This window comes from Bradysia coprophila, chromosome IV (genome assembly GCF_014529535.1).
Source record: "Bradysia coprophila strain Holo2 chromosome IV, BU_Bcop_v1, whole genome shotgun sequence".
Taxonomy (NCBI): Eukaryota; Metazoa; Arthropoda; class Insecta; order Diptera; family Sciaridae; genus Bradysia; species Bradysia coprophila.
Genome location: NC_050738.1, coordinates 391686 through 419064, shown reverse-complemented (window position 1 = coordinate 419064; position 27379 = coordinate 391686). Strand labels below are relative to the sequence as shown.

The window sequence follows — 27379 nt, the reverse complement described above, 5'->3', positions numbered from 1 at the left end:
TTAGCTATCAGCCAAAAATAACAGTACCAACTATTTGCACGAAAAAAGGAAATCCGTGGGTTACTTCACACACGACCGTTCCGTTATCTAATCATAGAAGGGACGATTAGATGTTCATTCGTAGGCGAGAGGTCATTGAGTCAGTGCCACCACCTCACACACGAACTTCTGAGAGATTTGCCTAGGACGCAGTGATTTAAGTGGTGAAAAAATCTCCGTCTGGGGTGTGAAGAGAGTTTTTCGAAGAAGCCAGTCATACAAAGGGATCCCAACAGTTTGTTCAAGAAATGACTTTGAATCGACATAATGAAACACTCGACATTTATACCATTTTTGATGAAACATTTTTTTTTAATTAAATAAACGTTGACTTAAACAACTGAATTTAAGTTAATTTTCCTTTTGTGTTGTTAAAAATGCAAAATTTAAAAATTCGTTTTAGCAGTTCTAAACGTTAAACAATAAAGTTGTATTGTCTGGGTGCTAATTAATTTTCGATTGAGAATTTTTGTTAGTTGTAATTTTGCTGCTAAAATATTAATGTGAAGAATCTACTCTTTCTCTCTCTCTCTCGTTGACAATATTTTACACAGAAATTAAAATTTGAAAAAGAAAAAGATTTTTAAATTGGATTAAATTATTGACTTTTCTACGTGGCAACTGAACTAGCATACGGTCCATTGCATGACACTGGTATCATTACCGCCGATACTTATGATACGAGCATCATCTTGCATAAATTCAACGCCGGTTACATGACTGCTGTGACCACCGTATGTATGAGCTAATGACTGAAATTTAACGGAAAAGAAAAATTAGACTTGGAACAGCGTGAGAAGATGATACTGTCCATACCTTTGGCTGCGATGTTGGGTACGCGTACAGTTTAATTTTACCCCAATCATCGCCTGACACAAGAAGACTTCCGTCTGAACTTCGACCGACGGAATTGACATCGGAACCGTCAGCGTTCTCTGGCCACACGCCGACCGTTTGGAATGAAATGCTGCACGTTTGCGATGCCCATTTAACGTCTCGTAGCGTTGTAGGACTTGTGATTTGTCGACATAGTTCGGCATTCCCTGGAAGGAATAGAAAATGTTTGTTGATGGAGTCATAGACCTACGGTTTGTTGCATGTGAGACACTTACAATATAGAACTTCATAGTCCCCAGAGTTGCTTCTCAATTGATGGCTGTCCTCGGACCAGTCCAGATGAGTGACAAAGCTTGAGTGGCCCTGGTAGAACATTGAAAGTTTTTGTTTAACAAATTTTTCTTGGCGAAAACTCTATGCCAAACTCACCGAACACCTTCCGATCTTTGACAATCGTTTCGATCCCACTTGATAGATGTAAATGAAATTGTCTCTGGAACCAATGGCCAGTAAATTACCATCCGGCGAGAATTTAATAGTCTGAATTGGCTCCTGACCATCCATGTACTGAGCCAAGAGTTCCCGGGTTAGCGTATCAAAGACCATCCATTTACCCAAAACCGTTCCAACAGCAACCAATTCACCGTCAGTGGAAAATGCGCACGATTGAATCTGTTCGCCGATATCCTTGCTCCAGACAACGGAATGTGACAACGAGTCCCACAATTGCAACAATCTATCGCGTCCACCAGTCACGAATTGTGGTAGATTCGGATGTACGGCCAGTCCCCACACTTCGTCCGTGTGACCCATGATAACGGGCGACAGTCCCAAATCGAATGATCCCGTCATTATGCAATTTCTTGTTGTACCAATCAGGAACTGAGAACCTTTGCCCTCAGCAATAACTCGAACAGCGCCAAAATGTGGCTCGACTTCCATTTCGACGCTAGTCGGATTCATGTCAACATCGAATAGGACTATGCGTCCGTCTTTACCACCTCCGGAAGCTAAGCGTCCATCTTTCAGCGCACATAAGCTGAATATTGAGCCGTCATGGACCTTCCTGAAAGGTAATGCAGCTTTTAGATGCGTCTGACATCTTTGAAGCTCAATTACCATCAACTTACTTGAAGAATCGTGTGATGATGTTCGTTCCTCGACCCCATACAATGACATTACCATTGGAATCGCCGGAAATGACATCTCCACTCTGCGTGAACGCTATGCATGTGACGTATTTCGGTTTCTCGCGCCCTTCAAACACACCCATTCGTTTGTACAATGTTCCATTCTGATCCAGCGTCCAAAACGCCAGATGATTTTTACCAGCAGTGACTAACTGGTTGCGATCAAGCGGATGGAATTCAACACAAACGATTGTGTCCACTGAGCACTGGAATAAACATCGGGTTAAAAATGTTGGAAATTAGCACTCAGCAATCGACTCCTTACTCGAGTTTCAGTAATCCTCTGACCACGATCCCCACGAATTTCCCAAACCGATATAATTTTGTCCGGTGAATCTTCGATGGCAGCCAGTAGAACACCGCCATCAGCTCGACTAAACGATAATGCATTGACTGGACCACTGAATTCACCGTTACCAATAATCGCAACTGTAGCTAAGGACACAGAATTCCATAATCTAATGTGGGGCTGTAAATAGGAGTCATTGTTAGTGCTGGACTGCGTTAGTTGAATCAAGTTAAAACTCACGCTTGCTTCTTTGCCAGCAGCTTGACCAGTCGCTACCAAAAGCTTATTGGGATGCACTGATAAACTGAAAGCAACGCACAACAATTACCAATTTATCAAACATCAACCAGTCACTCAGCTATCTCACCTCTTTATATCATCGGTATGACCCACATAATGTCTCTGAGATTGTTCGTCAACATTGTACAGCACTACAACGGCTGCAACGAAATAGGCCATTTCACCGGTCGGCAATTGATATAAATTCGATCGGCAATCTCGTCCTCGATAGCCGTACACCCAATCGAGTTTCAGTTTTTTACTTGGTGCCGGCTGTACTTTTGCTATTTCAAATGAATCTCTAACGTCCGTAGGTGCATGCAAAACAATTGGTCGCCCACGTAGATAGAATTTCATTGAGCCATCATCTTCATTGAAGGAACAGGTATGTGTGCTGGTAAGACAAATGTTAGATGGTTTTTTTTTGTGCGTTAATACTTGAGTTATACGAGCGAACAATGGTTGGGTTTTGTACAGAAAAACAACATAAAATTCGGTAAGTAACGCAAATTTGGTGTAAAAATTTTGGTTGATGAAATATGTCTCGGTTCGGAACATATTGCGAAATTGCATGTTTTGCTTTACTCGATGGCGGTACTAACGGACATTTGATCTAAGATTTTAAACAAACCGGGTAAATGAGGGAGCTTGAACTAAGAACAAACGAGATTTGTCCCTCCACTTTTACCTTTGAGATCTTGGTTGCGGACCCGACATTTTTGCAAAATTTCGGCAACACTTCTGTGAGTTCAAAAATACACTCAATGTCTTACAACGTCTTAGATATAACAAAGTCGGTAGAATTTTCTCTCTTTCAATTAATTGTCTTCCCACTTACACTGATGTTGCCTTATAAGCAAGTTACATAATGATGAGAAACCATTTGAAAATTAATTCAATTTCAATAAGAAAGATGTTACGACCTTGATACGATTGAATTTGATGAATGAATTCTCTCGTAAATTGAATAGTTCTCGTGTGCGTGGAACAAAGAGGAAATGTAGGGAAATGGAAGCACGCAAGAAAAAGGTCTACGAGATATTTAGTCTAGAGAGCCCAAAATGCTGAAATATTCATTCAAACGAACGGTGTCACTAAAGCAAATTGAACTGAAAATGTTTGGCTGTTGCTTTTATCAGCACAGAAGTTCGGGAAACACTCTAACTTTTTTGTGCATGATGATAAATAAAATGAGCGTCACCACCATCCGTTCAAAATGTTTGCGAAGAGGAATAATAAGTCATATGAGTCAAGTTAAATACAATCTAATCATATGACTCGAACACTATAGAGTTGATACATTCATGCAACCGTTTCATAAAAATCGATTGAGGAAATCTATTGAACCGAATTGTGGCCGATTGTTCTAAACAAAACCGTGCCATTTTATTCAGAAATTGATGTAATGTTCCGATTCAATTGTTTGTTGCGAAAGAAAAACGGTTTTCGCTTTATCTTCTCGCATAAACTTGAAAAATCATCACTCCGTTTCGATACATTTGGACCGTTTGGTCTTACATCATAAAGCAAAATTTTCATTTATTTTTTTCTCGCAAAATTGTACATTCATGCGAATTTGTGCTATATCTCTGTGGCTGGTATGCAGGTATACATATTATGTACAATATGCTGCTCAGCGTTGTATAGTTCCATACAAACCAAACATTAAAAATTAAAATGAATTTATTGACCTTGCCATAATGTAGCCGCTTCAGTAAGTTGTGCAATGGAACGTTTTAACACCGAGTCTTTATATGGATGAAATGGATAAAATCAACAATTTTGTATTATGTCTCAACGAGTCTCAAGTAATTATTCTCTGGTTTCGTTTTCGGCATAAATGCATTCAACTAAAATGTGTTTTTAATTACAAAAAAAAAAACGAAACACAAAACTTATATTTCACATCAAAACCGTTTCAACATATCGATCGATTACGCACAATTCAATTTATATCGACAAAATCATTTTATTTAATGAGTAATCGATGGAATGCGATTTTTCCGTATTTAAACAGATTTTCAAATAGAAAACAAAAATTCGATAAAAACTAAAATGCGATTGGTCAGAACCCAGAATCTAACGACACCGACAGAGAACCACAAACGTTTACGTATGTACTGAATGTGACTCATTAAACTTTTTTTTTCGCTGTTTTCAAATACAAAAAGATAAACCACCGGATCGCTGAAATATTATTGTGTATTTCTCACACGAACGGTTTTCGCTATATACACAGAGAGAGTGTTGGTGAAAAAAATTGTGCAGTAATTACGACTGCTCGTCAACACGTTTCATGTTCGTATTGGATCATAAATAAACAATTCAATGAGATGGTATATTTTGCACAGAGAGTATCCGAGTGCTTTACAACAAATGGTTGTGATTATCTTTGGTTGTGACCTTTTCCGAAACAGGACCGTCAATGGCGACGCTTCCCCAAGCTATGATAGATTAGATATATCAGTTTGGGACGATCGGGTAGACCCAGTCACCTAACACAGCTACTGTGTTCCTTTGTTTCCTTTCCCTGTCACTATGTAAATCATGCGCACCGCTCTGTTCTTACCAGAAACCTGTCAAGTATAACAGGTCCTAGTGCTAACACTTCAGACGGTTGTCGCATGATAACCGCCCAGAAGCATGCGTCTCAACTGGGAGAATTTGTGGCAGTCACATATAACTACAAGTGCAATCAGATGACTACTTGGCTGAGTTCTTGTCCACTACTGCTGGTTGACTATTTGTCATCTGTTATCGACAATGCCAACCAAAGTAATAACGATGAGCTCCAGTTAGTGTTCACTTTTTATACCAAATGTAATGTTGAAGCTACTGAAGTAAAAGATTTCATTTCTGAAAATTGCTCAAATCAAAGGAAGTAGCAGATTCAAAAATTACAGTTGATGAAATGCTTTCACAAACATCTCGTAATTTGTCTTACGATCGAGTTATTCTCTTAAAATAATTTCAGCCGTGAAAAATTTTCGCGTTAGAGAAATGTCTGAGAAAATTCAGATTTGTCAAGCGTTCGATTCAACGACGTCCCATTTTCGCCAGATTCATATTTCAAAATGATTTTTCAGAGAAAAATACTTAAAATAATAAAAATAAAAATGCATAAATTAAACAACATACCCATGCTTCAAGACATGACCGATAATGGATTTCGTATTCAGGTTAAGCATTGACTTTGTCGACAATCTACGGCCACAACATCGACAAATAAAATAAAATAAAATCAAAATCAAAATGAAAACCATGCATTAGAAATCAACAAGTGAAAAACAACATCATTCGTCGTTGATTTTAATATTTTCGTGCATTTTTGCACTGAAATTACCTTCCTTGTAGAGATGACTGCACTGAAAAATCAGACGTCGAACTCCACTTTTTTTGCAAACTTGCATGTGCGGACGTTGGACGAGGTGATGGGGATGGTGCTGGTGATACAGAGCTACTACTCGGTGAATCAGAGTGCAAGGATCCATTCGAATGATGAATTGACTTAGATCGACTTTAGAGACAATTTACAATTTAAATTTTGATGTTCTAAGGTTGCGTTGCTTATTGTATGAAAGTTAAACGTTGGAAACGATTTTCGAATGCTTCCAAGGCTTAGCTTTCATTAATGAACAACATAGACTAACGTCATGTTCAATTAACCTTTGTGATAAACCCTGACCGATCGGAGTGGATCGTCTTTGTTGTAAATCAGCTGGGCTATTTGTTGCTCTTGGTGCAGGCTTTCGTAATTTCCAATCACTTGTTGTACTATTGCTTATTGTGGACGAAGAACTATTTAGCGTAGGGCTTTGTGAAGTAACTGATGGAAGAACAATTGACACTTTGAAATGGCATGCAATGCAGACCGAATTCTCGCAATTTGGTACCTCTATTAAAACTAGGTGTGGATGTCCTTGAAGGCGTATTCGGTGCACTACGACCACCATGTAGATTCGCTGATCCTCTATCGATATTGCCTTCGATCAGATTTAATCTTCGTAGGACATCGGCCAATGTGGATCTGAGGCACACGATTTCGTCTTGCTGTGTTAACACTTTCCGTTCCAGATCCTGAACCCGACCTGCGAGTCCACTGTTTTCCGATTGAAGCATTTCATCTGGAATTGAACAAAGTTAGAACAATTAGCAGAGGCGAATGAAGGTTTAAGCATCGTCTTGAAAAGTACTGATTCAGTCATTCCAGCTTTAAGCTTTTTTATTTAAACAGAGAAGAAGTAACTGTTCTGTTTATTGAAACTAAAATTCTATGACAATGTAACGTGATTATGTACGTCGCTTATGTTTAAGGAATTCACTAACCGCTTCAATAAAACTCTCGATATCCGACTAAAAACTATAAATGTGCAACGAAATTCCGTGGCACTTTAAAATGTTCAACATTTTCCCGTAACGACCCAACAACAGGAAGCACTTAAAACATTCCTTGATTAACTTTAAAAGTCCGAACCGACTATCAACTTTTTCAGCTGAAATACCTCCTGAACCCATGCATGTTCCACATCTATTATAATTTTAATGTTTTTGCATTATGTCTAAAATGCAATTTCCCTTTGGAACTTTTGTCGGTTGGTATTTTAGTAAATTAATAAAGATGAGGCGGAGTACTGTAATGTCTCCGAGGTTTCCATCATAAAATTAATTTTTTTTTAGTTTTTGCGGTCTTTGTTTGTGAAAGCTTTTATAATTTTCATAGAGCGATTGTAACCACTTTTTTTGCGAAAGCTCGTAGTAAGAAGATATCTCAGGCTTAAGGAGATACAGTCAAAAACGGTACTAAATTGGTGACGGGAAAAATCTCCGAGTGTATTATCGTTGCAGCTAAGGCTCGGAACAGGTCAGGTCAACCTGAAACCTGACCTGAAATATCTGTTAACCTGACCTGACCTGAAATTTAATTACCTGACCTGACCTGAAGTCATCTTCAACCTGTTTCGACCTGACCTGAAAAAACCTGACCTGACCTGAGTTTTTTTTTATTTTTTTACATTTCTGATAATCTTATAAATTATTGCGAAATTATAAGAAAGTTCTATTCTGCTAAGTATTTATAAATTAAAAACGAAAAAAAAACATTTTGAAAAACAGTGAAGCAATGAAGGCTACTTTGAGCACAAGCCTGATGTTGATTTAGGGTAATTTTAAAAGGCATTACACCATTACTACAATACATCCCACCTAATTTTTGATTAATTTTTACAGTCAAATGATATGCCTCAATATTTCATTGTTTTGTTCTGACAAGTGTCATGTAAATTGCCCTTGGAGAACAAGGACATTAATGTTTTGGACTACTGAAAGGCCCATTCTGGAACATTTCCCTCTTTTCCTCCCTAGACTTCTCTGGAGCTGTTGACGTTATTACTCCCACCAGATGCTCTCTCACACACAAAACTATTCACGCAGCTATGTGCGTTAAATCGTGGTACAAACCTTAAATTTTGTTCCTCGAACGAAAAAAATGAATTATTGTTTATTATGTTTATGATTTCTACCGTTTAAAATGTTCAACTTATTTATTCAATAAATCGCTAAGAAAACCATAATAATACATTGGCTAATTAGTTCGTTTGGTATTCACTCCAAAAATCCAAATCTCCAAATCTAAGCTGAAAACTCCCATAATATTCAATTTATTCTTTTATCAAATTCAGGTCAGATCAGGTCAGATCAGGTATTTTTCATATTATTTCAGGTTCAGGTCAGGTCAGGTTTGGAAATTACCTGAACCTGACCTGATTCCCTCAGGTTTTTTTTCTACTGACCTGACCTGACCTGAACCTGACCTGTTCCGAGCCTTAGTTGCAGCGGCGATAATATCGTTTCATGGACGATAATATCGTTGCTAGGACGATATTATTGTTTCAGAAAACGATATTATCGTCCGGAAAACGATATTATTGTCGTCTAATACGATATTATCGTCGCTCGGACGATAATATCGTTTCATGTGCGATAATATTGTTGCACGGATGATAATATTGTTACAGAAAACGATATTATCGTCCGGAAAACGATAATATTGTCGTCTAATATGATATTATCGTCGCTCGGACGATAATATCGTTTTATGAGCGATAATATCGTTGCACGGACGATGATATTGTTACAGAAAACGATATTATCGTCCGGAAAACGATAATATTGTCGTCAAATACGATATTATCGTCGCTCGGACGATAATATCGTTGCCTCCGGCTCATTTGCTAAATTTTTTATTTATTTTGGTAACGTATGCTAAATGGCTTACGAGCCGAAGGCGAGTTCTAGAATCGATTTCGCTTTAAAAAAAAATCTTTGTGCATCCGACAACTGAAATACGACCTATTTTGCCATGATTTTTCATTAAGAAATGTCAGTTTATAGTGCGGGAAAAGAATTACATGAATTTTTCTATGACTATACGAATATTTAATATGGTGAATGTGAAGTGTGTATGTTTTCAAGTAAATTGATGTGTTTTGTCTATTTCAGTTGTCCGATGCACAAAACGTTGTTCGTACCTCGACAGGAAATGGATTTTTTCAGCACACGTCCTAATTTTCCTTACTCGCTTCGCTCGTCATTTCCTGTCTTGGTACGAAAAATACTGTTTTAGCACAAGTCAGTAACAACGTTTTTCCTAAACGACGTGGGAAATGACCGCATACTCCTATACAGTTGCCCATTGTCGCATGTATTCGTGCAAATACACTATACGTGCTTTCAATTTTGAAACACAGGCAACAGCAATTTTTGTCTCATTTTATTATGTTTCACGTGTGTTGATTGAAAGAGATGCAAAATTGCATATGTAACCCTGTCTAGTACTACTTATACTTGATAAAGCCATTCGACCCTTTCACAGACGGATATAATCATCTGTTGTCGGCAGCATCAATAAAAATAAACGATAGCCCACGGAATGTGATTTTTTATAGCAAAGTGAATGTTGAAACAAATGAAGTAGAAGATTTTGCATCAAACACCGCATGATGTTTCCAACAAAAGAAGTAATAGATTAAAAGATTATATTTGCGATACGCTTGCCATTTCTTAAAAGATTGATAATTACGATTACAAGCAGCTAGTTAAACACGCCATGAAACGAAGGTATAGAAATTTCAAAGCTATACTCTCTGGCCTAAAATAACCTAATAATATGACGGTACACTCACTCGCCATTTTCAGTGTATCTGCCGTACCTTCGATTGAAATCAAATTAAAATTATGCTAAAATCGTGTAGATTAAAACTTTTTGTCGGAAGAAGCGCTCCCTATTATTATGTGTACCTGTACACATAAATAAAGGATCGATTTTTACTTTATGCTAGAAGAAAGCGCAATTTAAATACCGGGAACGGCAAGTATGTAATTTCCTTTTGTACACAGAAATGAAATGGATTTTATATTATTTTCTAATCCGTGGGTGGTGTTCCTGTATACTTATTCTTAGTGTGACTGAATAACATAAACGTGGAGTTGATGTAATAAACAAAATTGTGACACCAGTACACAAAAAATCCATTTAGAGAGAAAATGGAAATTATTTTTAGTAGATATTTGAACAGAATGTGCAGAATTATACATTATACTCACTCCAGGCATTGTATACACCAGCCATGGTATCGTCATCTTTAATTACTTCCATAACTTAATTACACTAATTGTTTACTCAAAAAGGAAAAACTAATAGCACCGAGTCTCGGAATAATGGCATGAAAATGTAAAAAAATTAAAAATTCATCGGCACAGAGTCGTCAGTAGAAAACCAAACATCGTAAATTATTAATTTAAACGACTAGAGTGTATAACGACCGTATGTACCGATGTAAAAATACACTTCACTTCTTTGTAACAGCACACATATGTTTTTAAATGTTGGGGTAGGTTATGGAGGACAGTCAACGTGTATCCATAATGCGATTGATTTTTGTTTTCAACCATTCAATTATAGCAAAATAGATTTTTGCAAACATAACGCAGAACAAGGACACTTTCGAATTGAAAACGGTTTGCAGTCGTTGTAACGTATTATTGGTAATCGTCAACGATTTTCGTTTATTGAAAGAATTTCTCTCAAAACTTTTGCAATAATAAAGGAACACAGCCGATGAATAAACAGTTGTACTTTAACTTCGATGATTTAGCGACACTTTACTGAACGAATAGCCGATTTATGTGAGGTAAAATTTGTTGACGTTGATATTTTTTGCTTTGCATTTGGAAATTGTATCACTGCTCTTATAAAGGCCAACAAAATGATTGTTGTTGCCAATTAAAATCACATTTCTATTATGTGAACTTTCATCCGGTGGTGGTGTGTTAGAAAAAAGCTTATTTTACTTTATTGTGTTCGATCTAATGAGACATTTTCGGCGCATGTGCTTTTCAAACAGTTATTGATTACACTGTTTTCCGTTTTTATTTCGGTGAAGGATAAAGGAAAGCGGTAGCATTTGAAATGAAATGAATGTATTCGCAAGGAAAGAACATCGCCGTTGTTCCTAAAAATATGTATGACATTGATGTGGAAAGCAAGGTTTTGTAGATTTTTATCGAATGAAAATTAGATAGATTTCCAGTGTCCATATTTTTGAGCAGTGCCTACATCTGAGAAAGATTTGCGAGGAAATCATGAAAATCGATTTTTTTTGAAAATCTAGAAAATCCAGAGAATTTGAAGGTTTTCCACTAGTTTTTTTGATTTTGAGAAAATTTAGGAGAATTGGAAAATTCACGAAAATTGGAAAATTCACGAAAATTGAAAAATTTGAAAATTAAGGAAAATTGTGGAAAATCATGAAGATAGACAGAGCTTTTAACACTAAAAAGACTGTTGGTTTCTTTTGCATTTTAAAAACTAGGTCCCATTTGTTGGGTGGGTCAGATCCATTGACTGTTTGTCTGAGCTTCTCAATAGTATTTTTATTGACAATGATTTATTGATTTATTTCAATGAAATGTAATTTTGTGTAATATAAAATGTTTGGTAAAAAATTGAGTAAACAAAATTTGAACTCGTGTGAATTGATTCATTAATTTTGGTTCTGTTTATTCGGTTTTGTTTACAATGCAAAATCAAATAACAAGACTCCAGATCGTTTTAACAAAGATTTGGAAAGGCTTCTTTTGAGAACTACTCCCAGATTGTTGAACCAATCCGTTGACATTACTCCAGTTATCGTGGTAACCAAGAGTAGAATAGGCTTCTATTGAGAATTACTCACAAAAACATATTTAGAAGAAGAACTACTAGAACGGTCTAATAATTCTCTCATTGAAGATTTAATTCTGGTTAGTTTCATTGAAAATCTTCGAACCGTTGTCTATACACTAATGAAACTTAAACTCGTGTGATTTGCGGACCTCGCTTCGCTCTGGCCACAAACTTCACACTCGTTAATTTTTGTTCTATTTATTCGGCAAAGTCACATAACAAGAAAAATACTATTGAAATAGATACAAAAATTCTGTTAGCAACATAATCTATCTTAGAACCTAACCTCAGGAATTAATTCCATTCTCCACCAAACATTTTTAGACCCGTACGAAGTACTGGGGTCTTATGCGTTTACGCATACGTTTGTAACACGTCGAATTGGACTCCCTGAGTAAGGGGAAACCTATTGTGGTTGTCTAGAGATGCCAAATCAGTGAAAAAAAAATGTCCGTCTGTCCGTCTGTCCGTCTGCACGATAACTTGAGTAAAACGCATCCGATTTCGAAAATTCTTTTTTTTCCCGTTTGGTAATGTCAAAAGACAGGCTAAGTTCGAAGATGAGTGATTTTGGATCGACCCTTCCCGAGCTGTGGCCCAATAAGTGCTTTAAGGTTCTTCGAAGATATCTCCGGACATTTAAACGTTAAACTTGTAAGTGATACGTCAAATAAAAGGTATTTACAATACCGATCGACAAAAAAAAAGTTTATGGAAATCGGATGACCGACTCGTGAGTTAGACCCCTTGGTGTGAAACAGGCACAGGGCGGCAAACAGTTTTTGCTTGTAGGTCGGCCACATTTCAACATATTTCGTCTGTTTTAGCTTTGAATTTTTTTTTGTTTGAAAGGTATTAACGAATGTAAAACGTCGGTAAAATTTCCGGTCTCCTAACAAAATGGCTGCCGGTGGCCATATTGGATTTTAATAAAAGTGATATATATTGGGAAAAATGGTACTTAGAGTGTTTCTGTTAACATGGAAATAATGTGTTAAGTGTGAGGGGTTTCAGGGATTCCATATATGGACATCTATATTCACCTATATTGAGCTATATACAGGCATATAGAGCTATATAATAGCATATTCTTCTGTGAAATGTTTATTTATAGGAAATAGCGGTATATAGCTGTTTAAATAGGAATTTATGAAAGTTGACTTCGTACGGGGCTGTCTATATTGCCTCCGGCAATTTATTTGTATATGCTAACAAGGCAAAGAAAGATAATGTAAGTGATTTTAAAGGGCGAATAGCTTTTCAGTAGAGAATGAAGTAAAAGAAATGAAGAGTTTCACAATAAAGGCTTTTGATACGAATAGGTGTTTCGTACGGGTCGGCGTTAGCTATGTTTTTTTAAATCGGTTGAGAATTACTCTAGTTGTTGTGTTAAGAAAGAGCAGAAAAGGCTTCTTTCGAGAACTTCTCCCAGATGGTTGAACCGATACCACCCACTTTCAAACTTGACCTGAGTATTACAATACTTCATCGAATAAAAAAAGGTTTTTGAAAATCCGTTGTGATTTACTCAAGTTATCGTGTTAAAAATCAGCAGAAAATTGTTACATTTAACGTTTTCTAATCACTGACTTACAGTCAAGGGAATTATTATATTAAGATCGTCAGTACCCCTTCTTCGTTGGAGTCGCTGTATCGACGTTCGATATTTGTAAAGTGCTTTCCAGTAAACCATTTTCTCTGTCTGAATTTTGGAGCTAATCATGGTATTTCAAACAATATCAATTGTTGAAATAGAAATTGAAAAGTAATTCCTACCCGAAAAGGAAACGGCAGAGAATTGACCGGATCGATGTGCAGTTGTACAACCACTAAAGAACATAACCCAATGAGTCTGATACAAAAGTACGAACAGATGCACCTTCAATACTTCCTCCGAGTGTAAAAATTCCTCGTCGATGGACTCACCCTGAAATGTTAACTTGTCTATATGGGGTAATGCTTTCAAAAACTGACATTATTCGTTTTTAGCCCCGTACGAAGTACTGGGGGCTTATAAGATTAATATGCCGTTTGTAACACGTCGAATTGGAAGCAGACAGTAAGGGCAAAGCTTTTGGTTATGTTCATAGATGACGAATCCGCAATAAAAAAAATGTCCGTCCGTCCGTCCGTCCGTCCGTGACCACTCTAGCTTGAGCAAATCACAACCTTTTTTCAAAATTCTTTTTTTTCCCGATTGGTATCGACAAAAGTAAGGTCAAGTTCGAAAATGGGCATGGTAGGGTCGGCCCTTCCAGAGCTAGGGCCCTATAGGCGTTTTTCAGTCTTTCGACGATATCTACCGAAATACGCACGTAATAGCTGCTTGTGATATATCAAATGAAAGGTATTGACGAGTAGAACAAAGTTGCTGAACATTGTTTTTGTGTAGGATGCAACGCGAGCTTGTTGGGAGGGCTCAAAGGTCGTTACTCGGCCCTAAGTGTTTTTTCCACATAAATCGAGTAAATCTCATCCGATTTTGCCAGATTTAGTTTTTTATGGAAGGTAATTGAATACCGAAAAGAACGTGGCGAAAAAAGTTTCAAATTTGGGCCCTTGGTCGTTACTCGGCCCTAAGTGTTTTTTACACATAAATCGAGTAAATCTCATCCGATTTTGCTAGTTTTTGTTTCATTTGAGAGATAATTGAATGCCGAATAGAATGATGGCAAAAAAAGTTTCAAATTTGCGCCCTTGGACTAAGGCCGCTACTCGGCCCTAAGTGCTTTTTGCACATAAATCGAGTAAATCTCAACCGATTTTGCTAGTTTTTGTTTTATTAGAGAGGTAATTGAATACCCAATGGAAAGTTGGCAAAAAAATTTGGGTTTATAAAATAATGTCGTAAATTGTTTGTTTTATTTGAGAGGTACTTCGTACGGGCTTTCGTAATTGTGCTATGCGCAATTTTAAAAATGAACAGTTTCAGTAAATTTGACCATGCCCAACTTGACTTGCATTTTGGTAACAGACGCATTAGAGGGTTGTAGACGTATTAGGGTTCCGGGCGTATTACGGCTACGGACGTATTATGGTTACGGACGAAATAGGATTACGGATCGTACGGGGCTAAGTCGCAGCAAACGCTCCGACTGTTCTGATGCCTTGTTTTTTTCTTGTATACAATACACCAGCTTTCCAGTTAATTTTATTCATGATAACATTGTTGTTTGTATAGAGGTTGGAACATGTAGAATTTTTAAGTGACATAAACATGTCTCAAAATACTTAAGACCAAACAAATGATGACACAGATGTCGTCAAAATATTTGTATAAAGCAGAGAACATATTTTCGGAGAGAAACAGTTTTCATTCAAATGTTCAAATGTTTAAGCCAGTGTTCATAAAACGAGTCAAATAAGTCGAAAAGATTCCGAAATAATGCTACGATCGGTTGAAACTAGATCTAGTTTGGTAAAATGTAGCTTTACCGTTGACTAGACCATTGGATATGGACAGTGTCGGCAAAAAAGGGCAATGAAATCTACCTCATGAAATTTACACAAATTTAAACAAATGAAGTAGTAGATTTCGATAATTCGTGTTGAAAGTACTTTGATCAAAAGAAGTAAAAGATAACTATGTTTTTGATATATTTGTAATGTGAAAGGTTGAATATATCAGAAACAAGAGCCTCACATCGGCGTTGTCTGTTGTTTGGTCATAAATACAAAAATTTTGTCTACAAATTCATTTTTTTTGTACTAACTTTCCGATCAACTCGGTTTTCTACGTCCGACAAATTTTTTCCATTTTGCACAGGTAAATTTATTAATCGATTTGCATATCGATAAAACTCACCCAACTTCGACGTTCGATGAAATTCAAGGAGTCTGATGAGGTCACTCATGACACAAACAAAGTGTTTCTTGCGACTAACGTTTACAGCTAAATTTTATAGAATTATGTAATTGAAACACTGGTATTCCGACTTCAATTAACAAGTTATACTTTGTCTCTTACGGAGAGAGAAGATGCGGCTACAGAATTTAAAAAAAAAGAGTGTTGCGATGTATAAAAACGTGTACGAATGTCATATTAAATATTTATACGGATTATAAAAATATGAATTGTGTATTAGTGAATTTAATTATCATGATGAGGTTCAAGGCTAGCAATATTTATTCAAAAAATATTTAGTTGTTCACGATGCCGCAATGTATAACAACATTTTGGAAGAAGAAGACAGGAACAAAAAAAACTCACAGCAAATTGTGTGAAAGACGAATCTACATGAAACCATAATAAAGCATGACCGCTATCAAGCGAATTATTTGTGTTGTTTATCCGAAAATTAGTTGGTGGTTTCACATCTCTCGTAAAAATGTTTTTTTTTTCTTCAATTTTATTGTGGATATTCTATTATATTCAGTCGAAAAATATTGGTGGAACCAGCCGTATATGGTGCCGGCGGTTTTATTGTTATTCCGGATGTAGATGACCATTTAAAATATGGAATGAATTATAGAATTGCGATGATGTTTAATGTGTATCAAAAGCAACGAACGGAGACTTTAATCGAATTTGTAAAACTTAGAGAATTCGGATGATCGTGCAATAATGTTCTAAACTGCACAAGGCAGCTCTACCATGCTAAAATATTACAATGTCTCTATTCATGAAAGGAATGGTTAATGTGATGTCATATGTTTCACACAACACTTTTTCGTAGTCGGTGCTTTATTCAGCAAAGGAAGTCCTTGATACGTATTCTTAATCAAGCAGATAAAAAATCTGACGCGAAAACTAAATCTCCCGCGAGAGGATTCAACTGACCCAATTCATTTCAAGGCCTCCTTCCCAATCCACAACACACAGATGAAAAATTAAAAGTTTCCCATTGTCACCTTACCTGTAAAAAATTCATTGCTCGTTGCCGTGTAAATGTTGCCATTGTCTTGAAGTGAGGGTTTTTCTGAGCACTCTTCAATTTCTCCAAGACTGTTTGACTTAAATCCATTCATTTTTGCAATTCGTTTGTATTGTTGAAGGCAGAGGTGTATACACTTACAGCGTTATGGCATAATTTTTGCTGAATTGATGTGCTGAAATGACAATATTTTTATTGCAATATGAATTAAAGTGGTAGCCTCAAATCAAAATGGAAAGAAATTTTTATTTTTATTCATGAATTGAATTGAATTGTATGAAATGTAACAGGTTGAACATGCATGAGGTGAAACCTTGTTTGCATGAAACGTATTATTCGTCACAACCAGTAAAAACTTTAATTGAACTTTACAACTTAATTGAATTTAACTTGTAAGTTTCACATTTAGTCACCTCTTTGAATGGAAAATAAAACTTAAATTTTTCCTAAAATTTCCTGTAAAAAAATCCGATTTCGTAAAATAATTTTGTTTTTAATTTGAGATTAGCTATACGCTTGAAGTCAAATTCAAATAGCAACGTACCTAATATGAGCAAAACACACACAAACATAGATACACAATCGACTTCCGGCGAAGCTACTTTTATTGTTAGATACATTTACTGAGCGAAATAACCAAAATTTGGTAACGATCGATGAAAATGAAAGACGAAAGAGTTGAAACTTTGTTTGTGATTTTCGTTTAACTTTTACATTCACATCCATCATCAAGTGATTGTTTAATTACAACGCTATAACGCGATAATAAATGATAATGCCGTCCGTTCGTTGAATAAATAAACGAATTTGGAAATTCGAGCGGTGCATGGACAAAATAATTTCGCTTGGCAAGAACTCCCCGCCAGAAGTAGTTGCAAAATTCGTAAAAGGAAAATGTTTTCAGCAACAACTTTTGCAACTACTTCAACTACTACGCCTGAAGAAGCTGCAAAAGTAGTTGCAAAATTTGTAAAAGGAAAATGGTTCTTGCAACTTCCTTAGCAACTACTTCAAAAGGCTCAATAAACTGCATGCAAGGGGCGCTTAAAAAGCTTCAACAATGTACGAACAGCTTCATATCTGTTATCGAAACGATGACATAAATAAGTAATCAGTTTTTTAGGTATTTATTATAGCAAAATACTTCCTAAACCAAATGAAGTGATAGATTTTTGGCCTGTCGAAAATACTTAAGTCAGATATCAAGTCAATTTATAGATTAACTGTGCTTGTTGTGATGTTAAGTTACAAATATTTTTCTTGATGCAAGTCATTTGTTACCGACATGACGATGAAAATAAATGTTTATCTCGCGTCCAGTGTTCTCTTATAAAGCAAACCGTATGCTCAATCAAATGAAGTAAAAGATTTTTTTACCAAAAAATACTTTGAACAATGGAGAACTAACAGATTTAATGATAATTTGGTGATTGGCTAGACGTTTGTAAATGGTTTAGAAACAGTTTTATTATATCTCACCCAAAGTGTTACCAATTAGTTTCGTTTTGACTCTTTGGATCGTTTATAAATTTCTAAAATCCACCAAAAACAGCAAAGGAACCGTAAAACTTTGCTTAGCACATCAATGTTAAAGGTTCATTTTGGGTCATTCAGAAACTAAGTCCTAAAGTTTTTCAGTCCCTGTTCACATCCTTCCAACGTTTTGCCATATTTATGCCGTAACACGCTGACCACGATTTCTCCCCGTGAAATAGCACGTCACTTATGAATATCCCCATTTGGAAACTTACCAAAAAGCCAGAATCATTCATCGTAATAGTTCGCCAATTTATTTTGAGATAATTGACATGGAGAAATCTAAATACTTTGGTTATTAAAATTGCAACAACAACAACACACACAATTTGGGTCGCAAATTATTTGTCCATTTACCACGTATCAAATTATTGACCGCACAACTCTATAATTTGTTTCTGAGCCACACACGTTTAAAGCTAATATTCGGTTAGTGAACCAGTCAGTATAATATGCTTTCAACAAAAATAATAGATTCGCACCGTACGAGTGTGTTATCGTTGACACGTCGATGTACTACATTAAACAATGAAAAACCAATTAACGCCATAAATTATGGAAATCCTGCCTAAATTTGCTGCCTATAATCAGAAATCAAAAGAATTAATTGGAATCATGTTTCACTCTTCGTGTCAGGTCATCATATTTTAGGGGTTTGGTCATGTATGTATTAATAGTCAATTCATTTCGATAAACTCTTCTGCAGTGTCAATATTCGTTTTATTGAATAAGAACGCCCACAATAATACCGAAACGATGATAATTCGGTGTTCGCCCATTTACTGTTTTCGCCTAATAAAATGTGCAACTTTGAGAACGATACTGTTGAATGAACTCATTCCAAATGGAAACTAAACAAACGAATATACTGTTGTGACTGAAGAGAAGCAAAAAAAAAGACAATAAAAACAAACCGAATTTGTGTTTCATTCTCTTGAAACTTTCGTTGTGTTACACATTGTTGAACATTCTGTTGGTAGCTTGGTAGCTTCTATAACATGTTCGTACATTGAAGAATAGAAAGAAGAACATTCATCGGAGTAACAGTTTGATGTAAACTAAAATTTCATGTAAATTACTTGACTACCTTTCGCAGATAGCTATGTCATCATGTTTCATCGACGGAAACGACAAAAGACAGCAGTCGGAACCCCACGAAAAGAGAGTTTCATTCACTACAAATTTAATACTTAGATTAAAGGACCAATAAAATGTTGCAATTCCTCTAGTGGTAGAGTATCTCTCATCTACAAATCGAGAAATCTAAGAAAACGAGCAATTAAACCTTCTTTCGTATGTATGAAACAAACAGGTATTGTTTCAAATAAGATCAGACAAACATAGCACCGCTTTTAACATATAGAAAACACTTGGAGGTTGATGGTATTAGATTAGGATTTCCCTGTTTTCCGTACAGACAGGAGCTTGCTTTCTTCTTGTGCTCATGCTTTCTTCTTGTGCCAACATGTTTATTTGATGGTTTTTTGACGTCGGACATGTGAGATTTAATGCTTGGAGCGGATTATTATTAGAATAGAACTACAGGAAGATTACACTGGACTCATAGCAGTCGCAAAATCAAAGAAAAAGACAGGATTAGGTTTGTGAACTACGATTTATTTGTGGGAAAATTGTCTCCTGTATTTTACCCAAATTTTCTAATATTTTCCAACCTTTTTCAAAAAAAGAAAATTGGGAAAATTAGGGATAAGATCTGAAAATTTGGTAAAACACGGGAATACTTTGAGAAAAGATGGGGAAATGTTTTCTCAAAAATAGTCTCTGTAGATGGAAATCACGTTGTATCAGATTATCATTATGAAATCACTTCTCGATACAAATTCTCAGGTAGTTTGGTAATGAAATACGACACCATCAAAACGTTACACCTTAAGGATATGACGGATATGATAAACCACGTTAGTAGTACGGGTTATGACAAATTGGCATTTAATTAAAAGAGAGAGGTAACACAATATAAGGCCACGACAGACCTTAGTGCATATTTAATCAAGTTAAATGAAGTGATGTGCTGTAGTAGTAACAAAAGATTTGAAGACTTGATATTATACTAGCTATACTTATTTATGTCTGACGGAATACATCGGATATGAAAAGACTTCTTTCCAGTTATAAGAAACTTAATTATCGTTGAAAAAATGACACGGCAAAAGACCTTGATCAAATGTTTGATGCCGTTTGAACAAGTGACAGACGTTAAAGTTACTTGCGTCACTACGTACATAGTTATCTGCTACGAAGAGTATATTTGAGAAACAATTACGCTTCCTGTCATAGTGGTTTTTGGATGTTGGACTCATTAGAACAAACGTTTAAAAAAGTTTTCTGCTAATTTTTTTGAATAAATTAGTTTTTGTATGCTCTGAACGACACGAGTGGGCGTCGCAAAGAAGTGTTCAGTAAAAAATTATTAACCTGTTACAGACGGAAAGCATATGATTAGTAAGTATTTTTATCGGGTCTATTACTTCCATCGATCAAATTATTTTTAATCGGTCGATTTCAAATCTTGTACTTCAATTTTTTTAAACATGTATTTTAAAGAGATTTAAAGTGCCGTCGTAGAAACGATTATGTCAATGGTTCTAAAGATAAGCAGCTTGATACGCAAGCAACATTTGTTTTCTTGAATGAACCTCATTCATTCACGATTTTGTTTTCTTTTAATCAACTAACTTACCAATGATTGTCAAGAATACTGAGTCTATCGGCTACTTTTGTTGAAAAGCAGTGTCAAATAAAGTCTTATATGTACCCAGAGCTTGTCATTATTTTTTGTCGTCGTTATCGATAACAGATGAATAGGGACAGGTTAAATTCTCACATCGAATAGTGAATTCAAAACAAAACAAATTATTTTGAGTTATTACAACAACGGTTCAACAAATTGATTAATCTTATCATTTGAACACAGCGATGACGTTAAATGCCCATAGTGAATCAGTTCCTTATTTCTTTAATCTTACTAGCTTCACCGACAATATTGCTTCTACGAAAAAATACTAATATCACCATCACCAATCGACCTTGTGTGGCTGAGATAATCACACACAACCAATACTTTCGAGTGCAAAGTATGTGACATGTTGTATGTGTTAACGCAATGAAATTGGGCTATCAGCCGACAAAAACACCATATAAATGGGAGAGAATTTTTAGTCGAAAAAGAAAAAAAAAAAAAAACATTTCTAGCTTTACGTTCGCAAGGTATTGGAATTGATAAGAGTATAACACCGACACCAACTCAATGTCATAATGTATCTCGTATCGCAAGTGAAAAAATGATTGTTAATGAAACTTTTTGTTTAATGAATTATCTATCAGAATGTGTCTGTTACTGCTGAGCATTCGATGTTGTTCATCATATTTATTTATAGTTTCATTGACTTAATTTTGCGTTAAAGGAACGGGATGACCTTTGAAATTTGGAAAAATTTTGTGCGCAAAAGTGATAAATATGAAACAGTCGTGCAACTGATAACACACCGAAAGTTTAAACCTATTTTGACCTTCACTGTTCTATCGCCAGGGAACCTGTTTTCAGACATTTTTATGCATTTGAAATGTGCAGAAATGTCACACATTTGGTTGGCAGATCGTGATCATGAGAGGTAATACCATTCGGTTGGATGTAATCATGGGAAGGCGATTTATAGTTTTCATTGTAAAATCAAGGAAGTTCCTACAAAACATTTGGTTTCACATTAAGACCAAATATTACTTGAGTTTCAGGGAACGTCCGAGTCTCAGTCGTGTGTAAAATTTGATTAGTTGGCAATCACGATTCGCTGAGAACCGGTGTAAAATACCTACCGCAACTTAATGAAGATTGATGTAATGTGTTCAATGTAGAGAAAATAGAGTCACTGCAAGTTTTGCATGTAAGCAAAAAATAACTGTAGTCAGAGCTACTGGCCTAATGGGATTACGTAACAGATATATTTGCTTCTGGACATTGGACAAGAAAAAGTCGCTTGAGTAACATATTAAATAGTTCATTTGTTAATCAATAAATCGTATACCATAAACATACCATCGCACCTATGCGAACACCGAATGTCCATATAAAAAATAATGTCAATAAATCAAATAAATCATGCTGGTCTTACATTTTTGGCAAGGCTGTTTGCTTAAGTATGTTTCGATAATTAATTACGGCTTAAGTCTTTTCTAAATAATGCGAACGGCGAAAAACAAAGTTTTCAATTTTTTTTTATTGTTTTGTATATGGACGAACACTCTAAAACCGTAAGTGCGCATATGAATCGTACCAATAAATATTTTTGGTATTTTCGTTTCTGCATAAATGGTAAACCAATGCTAATTTTTTGTTGTTCGATTTTATTATTTCGAGTGTACTGGACACACCTTTCCAATTATCTACCTACTTACACTTAACAAAATATCGGTTATTGAGCGTCCGTATTTGTTTATGGTAATTTAAAGTTGATTATGGAATATTGGAAAGAAATTTGTTTTTGGCTTTCCGCTGTGATAAATTGATGTGAGTTTGATATTACTAACTTTTCTAAAAACATTTCATATCGGAATCACGAATCGACGTTTCAATGGTAAAAAGAAATTAATAAAAATAAAAAAAACTTTATTCGATCGCATTCATCGCAATAATTATATGTCCTTTCGGTTGCGACCTGTCCAAAACATAAATGTACATGTAGCATAAAACCACTCGAAACATCATGATTCAATGGAGCGCAAATGTGAATGGATAATATTTATTTTAGAGAAAACACATGGCGCATAAACAACAACATATGCTACACTTTCTTTAAAATGTTCGTTTCAGTTTCGAGACTATCTCTATGACAAGTTGCGTGAACTTCAAATAAAAGTCATTGAACAATGTTCAATGAACAGGGACATGTTGTGGAAAAACTATAGGGGGAGAAACATGTCCTAAAAGTTGGTATTGTGCCATAGTTCAAAATACCAAATTTATTAAGTTTTTCAATAATAATTTTAAAACGTTACTCAGCGACAGATTTTTTAACATATTTTGGTTGAGTAAGCCTTTCTTATGCAGCTGATCAACGTTAGGTAGATAATCTGTTTTTAAGAGGTTCCGAGCCTACGCTGAAATTGTAGCCTACATTTCTGCGTTTCGAAATTTTTGATCGCTGATATCTTTTTACGAGAGCCCTTTTTGAAAAATGTACGACCACATTTTCGAGTAAAAATATGTCAGCTTTGAATAAAAAATAAAATTGTCTGTGAAAGTTCCATGTGCTTTGAGAAAACTGTACCGATGCCCCAAATTTGCATCAAGGGTACACTTTTCTCAAAGCACATGGAACTTTCACAGACAATTTTATTTTTTATTCAAAGCTGACATATTTTTACTCGAAAATGTGGTCGTACATTTTTCAAAAAGGGCTCTCGTAAAAAGATATCAGCGATCAAAAATTTCGAAACGCAGAAATGTAGGCTACAATTTCAGCGTAGGCTCGGAACCTCTTAAGTTGTACGAACAGACGTCTGCAATACATACTACATTGTCTCGAGCGGTTTAATTCACTTTAAAAATACCGAAACGAATTCAGATATAAGAAGCTTTTCAGAGGAACTCGCGTTGTAAGGTTAATCGAGGTTAATTTGATTTAGCTGCTTGTGATGAGATTGGAGGAAGCGAAGTGTTCAAGATTTAATTCACTGAGGTTGAAACATTTTTTGGTAACATTTTGACCTCCGGAAACAAGGCGCCTAAATGGTTCAAAAGAAGCTCTAAATTCAGTGGTCTCTTAGATAAAAGGGGGTTTTCAGAATTCAATTCGCAAATATCAGACAATGTTAACAACGAATCATTGACAAATTATCCAAGGGAACATGACGAATGAGGGATTCTTTGAATGAATGAAAGTAGGAGCGTGTGGGCACGAACATTCCGAAGAAAATCATCAGTTACAGGTGAGTCTGGTCTTTCAAAACTATGGATTACTGACTCTAAAACTAAGTAAAACATGCTCAACGGATACATAGTTGATGTGTCGGACATGGAAATAATGTCTACCTGGTAACCGAGTCAAAATTTTCTAGTAACAAAAAACATAAACAGGGCCGGATTAGCATTTACGGCGCCCTGGGCAACGAGCCTTGCAGCGCCGCATGAAAAATTTATTAAAGAAATTGTTTCCTACATTGTCAACCAAATCAAATAAAATGTTTTCAACATTTCCTCAAGAATATTATTTTCTAAGTAATGTGTAGTTAGAAACGGCGAGCGAGGCGAGGTGGCAAGCTTATGATAACATATAACCATATATGAATGAGAGATATATGATATAACCAGAGTTTTCGTGATTAATTCGCAAAACTTTCCCACAAACAAAAATCAAGTAAAGTTATAAAAAGGTTTCGCTCGTATTTTTCGGGATTTTAAGTTTGAAGTTTGTAGAATGAATCCGAAACAATTTTTTCTTGAAATTCTTCTTGAAGAACAAATCAAATCAAACAAATTTATTTAGCAAATAGCTATTTTCAAATACAAAGTTCCATAATCACAGACATTGAAAAATGAACACTACAATTCAAATTTACATCACAATTCTATAGTTTCATTCAGGTGTTCTTTCAATTTACACTCGAATGTCCTCTCATTATTCTCACTTTTCACTTCCCTTGGAAGATCGTTAGAACATGAACGCGTTGTGAGGAAAAACCAAGAAAAAAACGTGAATTTTTGACACAATATTTGTGTTACTGTTACAGTTTCATTATATTGCGAGATTTACTCTACTTGGTAAGGCAACGCACTGCTCCTAGCATGAACAATACTTTGACAAACGTCGAATTTGGAGGCTTTTGTGATGAGAGCTACCGCTTAAGATTGATTGTATTGTGTGTTTGAACTCACACAACTAAAACAAGTCACCTATCTTTACGAAAGAAACGCAGTGCCTACTGTGACTTCATCAGCCTCCAAATATTTCTTATGTTCATGCTAGGAGCAGTGCGTTGGGTAAGGTCATGATTCGGAAAAAACGACCTGCGTTGAAGCAATTTCAAGGATCTAGGACTCGGGATCCCAAAAGTATTGAAGTTTAGGGCACTCTAGAATGATCCTTTGTCTTCACTCTGAAAGTGTTAGATCTTGAAATTTAGGTAATTGGCCTTGGATTTCGACAAAAAAAATCGCGAATATATGCCATGAACAATTTTCAATGGGCGGAAACGGATTTGTTCGGCAGCTTTTCCAGCTGCTTTATTTGTTCCAAACTCCCGTTGTCCGGCGATCATGAGCAGGTTTCAGCTCATGAGGAATTTTCAAAATTTTCGAAAATTCCTCATGAGCTAAAAGCTTTCCATCATCCGACTATCACCGGCGGCTGACGAAAATGAAGCAATGGAATGGTTATTGAAAATTATTTATAGTGTCTTCAGCCAGAAGCCTCAAAGTTCAACTTTTCTAAAGCAGGAAAAACGCTTTAAATAACCAAATACGAACAGCCTTGGGTTAGTCGATGTGCGTGTATTATTCAAAAATATCAAGTTAGATGTATATATGCATTTCTTGTAGCTCACATTTACCACAAGAATGTAATGTACAGACGCAAGCGAAGCGAGCGCGAATTTTTTTTAAATCGACGTTGATGTGTACATGACTTATGTTGACAGCGCCCTGGGCCGGGCCCACTTCGCCCATGGGTTAATCCGGCTCTGAACATAAAACTGACTTCCCGGTTCATACATTTCTGCTTCGTTTAGTGAAGGCTCGATTTCCCGGTATCCAAATTGTGTTCGAAAAAAATTCCCGGTAACTAAATACCCATGCCTGTACTGGGTTCCCGTGTAATCTTACTCTTAAGCTTGAGAATTACAGTAATACAACACTGTAAAATCTGAAACGAATAACGATCTTTGGGTATGATTCCCTAACGTTTGAGAAATGGCAAACATATAGCGACTGATTTGAACAATTGTCTCTCTTTTTTAATTTATTCGAGTCTCGATAGATATGGAGAAAAAACTCGAAATCGCTTTGGTCGTTTTTACGTCCAAAATGGAAGAAAACACCTTTTGCGTACTTCTAGTCATCTGTTATCGACAACGACAACAAAAATAAGCGATTGTAGCCCCAAACACCATTCTCATTTATAGAAAATCTAAATTTATAACAAAAGAAGTAAAAGATCTTGTATCGAACACAATGGAATATTTCAAACAGAAGAAGTAATAGATTTAACAAATTTATCGCTTTAAGTGTGGTCACTTAAACGACATTCGAATCATTGATTTGCCTACATGAATGTTTCTTTTTAAATCAAAATAAATATAATTTTCGAGAATAATACGATAATCTCTTACCCACACAGCTTCTAATTCCTTAATATTAATTGAATTTATCAATTGAAATTTATTGACTGCAGCACGAACAGCACGAAGACTCTTTTTCCGTTTGTGATGATTTAACACTAAATTGTTCAATTCAATTTAGAATACCGTCTAACACAACATATACAACCAGAAAACATTTTGTCAACATTGTCGATGCAGGTGAGGTATATGCCAGTCAGTGTTTAATACGGTGGATATAATATTATTATATATCGGAAGTCTCAATTCATTTATAAACAAAACAATAACGTAACCGGTTTCATTTATATATTTTCGTTGGATACGGCCGTTAGGAATGCATATAACACAGGTCACTGTATCAACATCTGCCGACTGTATGATATATGTATTTTCTGTGCATTAAAATACCAAGTGCAAAACTACTTTTATTTTCACGTTACTTTTTTTTCGTGTGTCTTCGGTCTCTTCCAGAGAATGATGGTTGACGTTCTAGGTATAGAATTCCTATTGTTGTTTTTATGTCATTTCACTTTTAAGGCTTCACATGCAACCGAACACAATAATTTCGTTTCAAAACGCAATTATTTACACACTTCAAATCATTTCGAGTCTTGTTTTTCGTGAGCAGAAGATATTATCACCGACCGTTTCAGTTATTCAAACATTACACAAGCGGAGTGACTTTTTATTTCTCTTAATGAAAAATAGTTAAAAAATTGTGCGATAACAGAGTGAAATGTCATGCAAACCACTCTTCCACACGGCGATTATTTGACTA

The 27379-nt window shown here is 35.7% G+C and overlaps 1 protein-coding gene across 4 annotated transcripts; it reads right to left on the bottom strand.

Moving 5' to 3' along the window:
* Positions 1–330: 330 nt before the first annotated feature.
* Positions 331–27379, bottom strand: LOC119066548 (echinoderm microtubule-associated protein-like 2). 4 transcript variants are annotated; one of them, XM_037169085.1, is made up of 14 exons: positions 26611–27378; positions 16714–16906; positions 6528–6758; positions 6301–6460; positions 5978–6151; positions 5773–5838; positions 2723–3028; positions 2596–2659; positions 2332–2535; positions 2007–2272; positions 1306–1942; positions 1152–1239; positions 856–1082; positions 331–791 (listed from the first exon to the last, which is right to left on the bottom strand). In XM_037169085.1, the coding sequence occupies exons 2-14, from the start codon at positions 16823–16825 to the stop codon at positions 666–668; spliced, it is 2661 nt and encodes an 886-aa protein (XP_037024980.1). In that variant the 5' UTR covers positions 16826–16906; positions 26611–27378; the 3' UTR covers positions 331–665. The 4 variants fall into 4 exon arrangements, with proteins under 4 accessions (XP_037024980.1, XP_037024979.1, XP_037024981.1 ...); XM_037169084.1 differs by having other exon boundaries at positions 2332–2659; positions 26611–27379; XM_037169086.1 differs by lacking the exon at positions 5773–5838.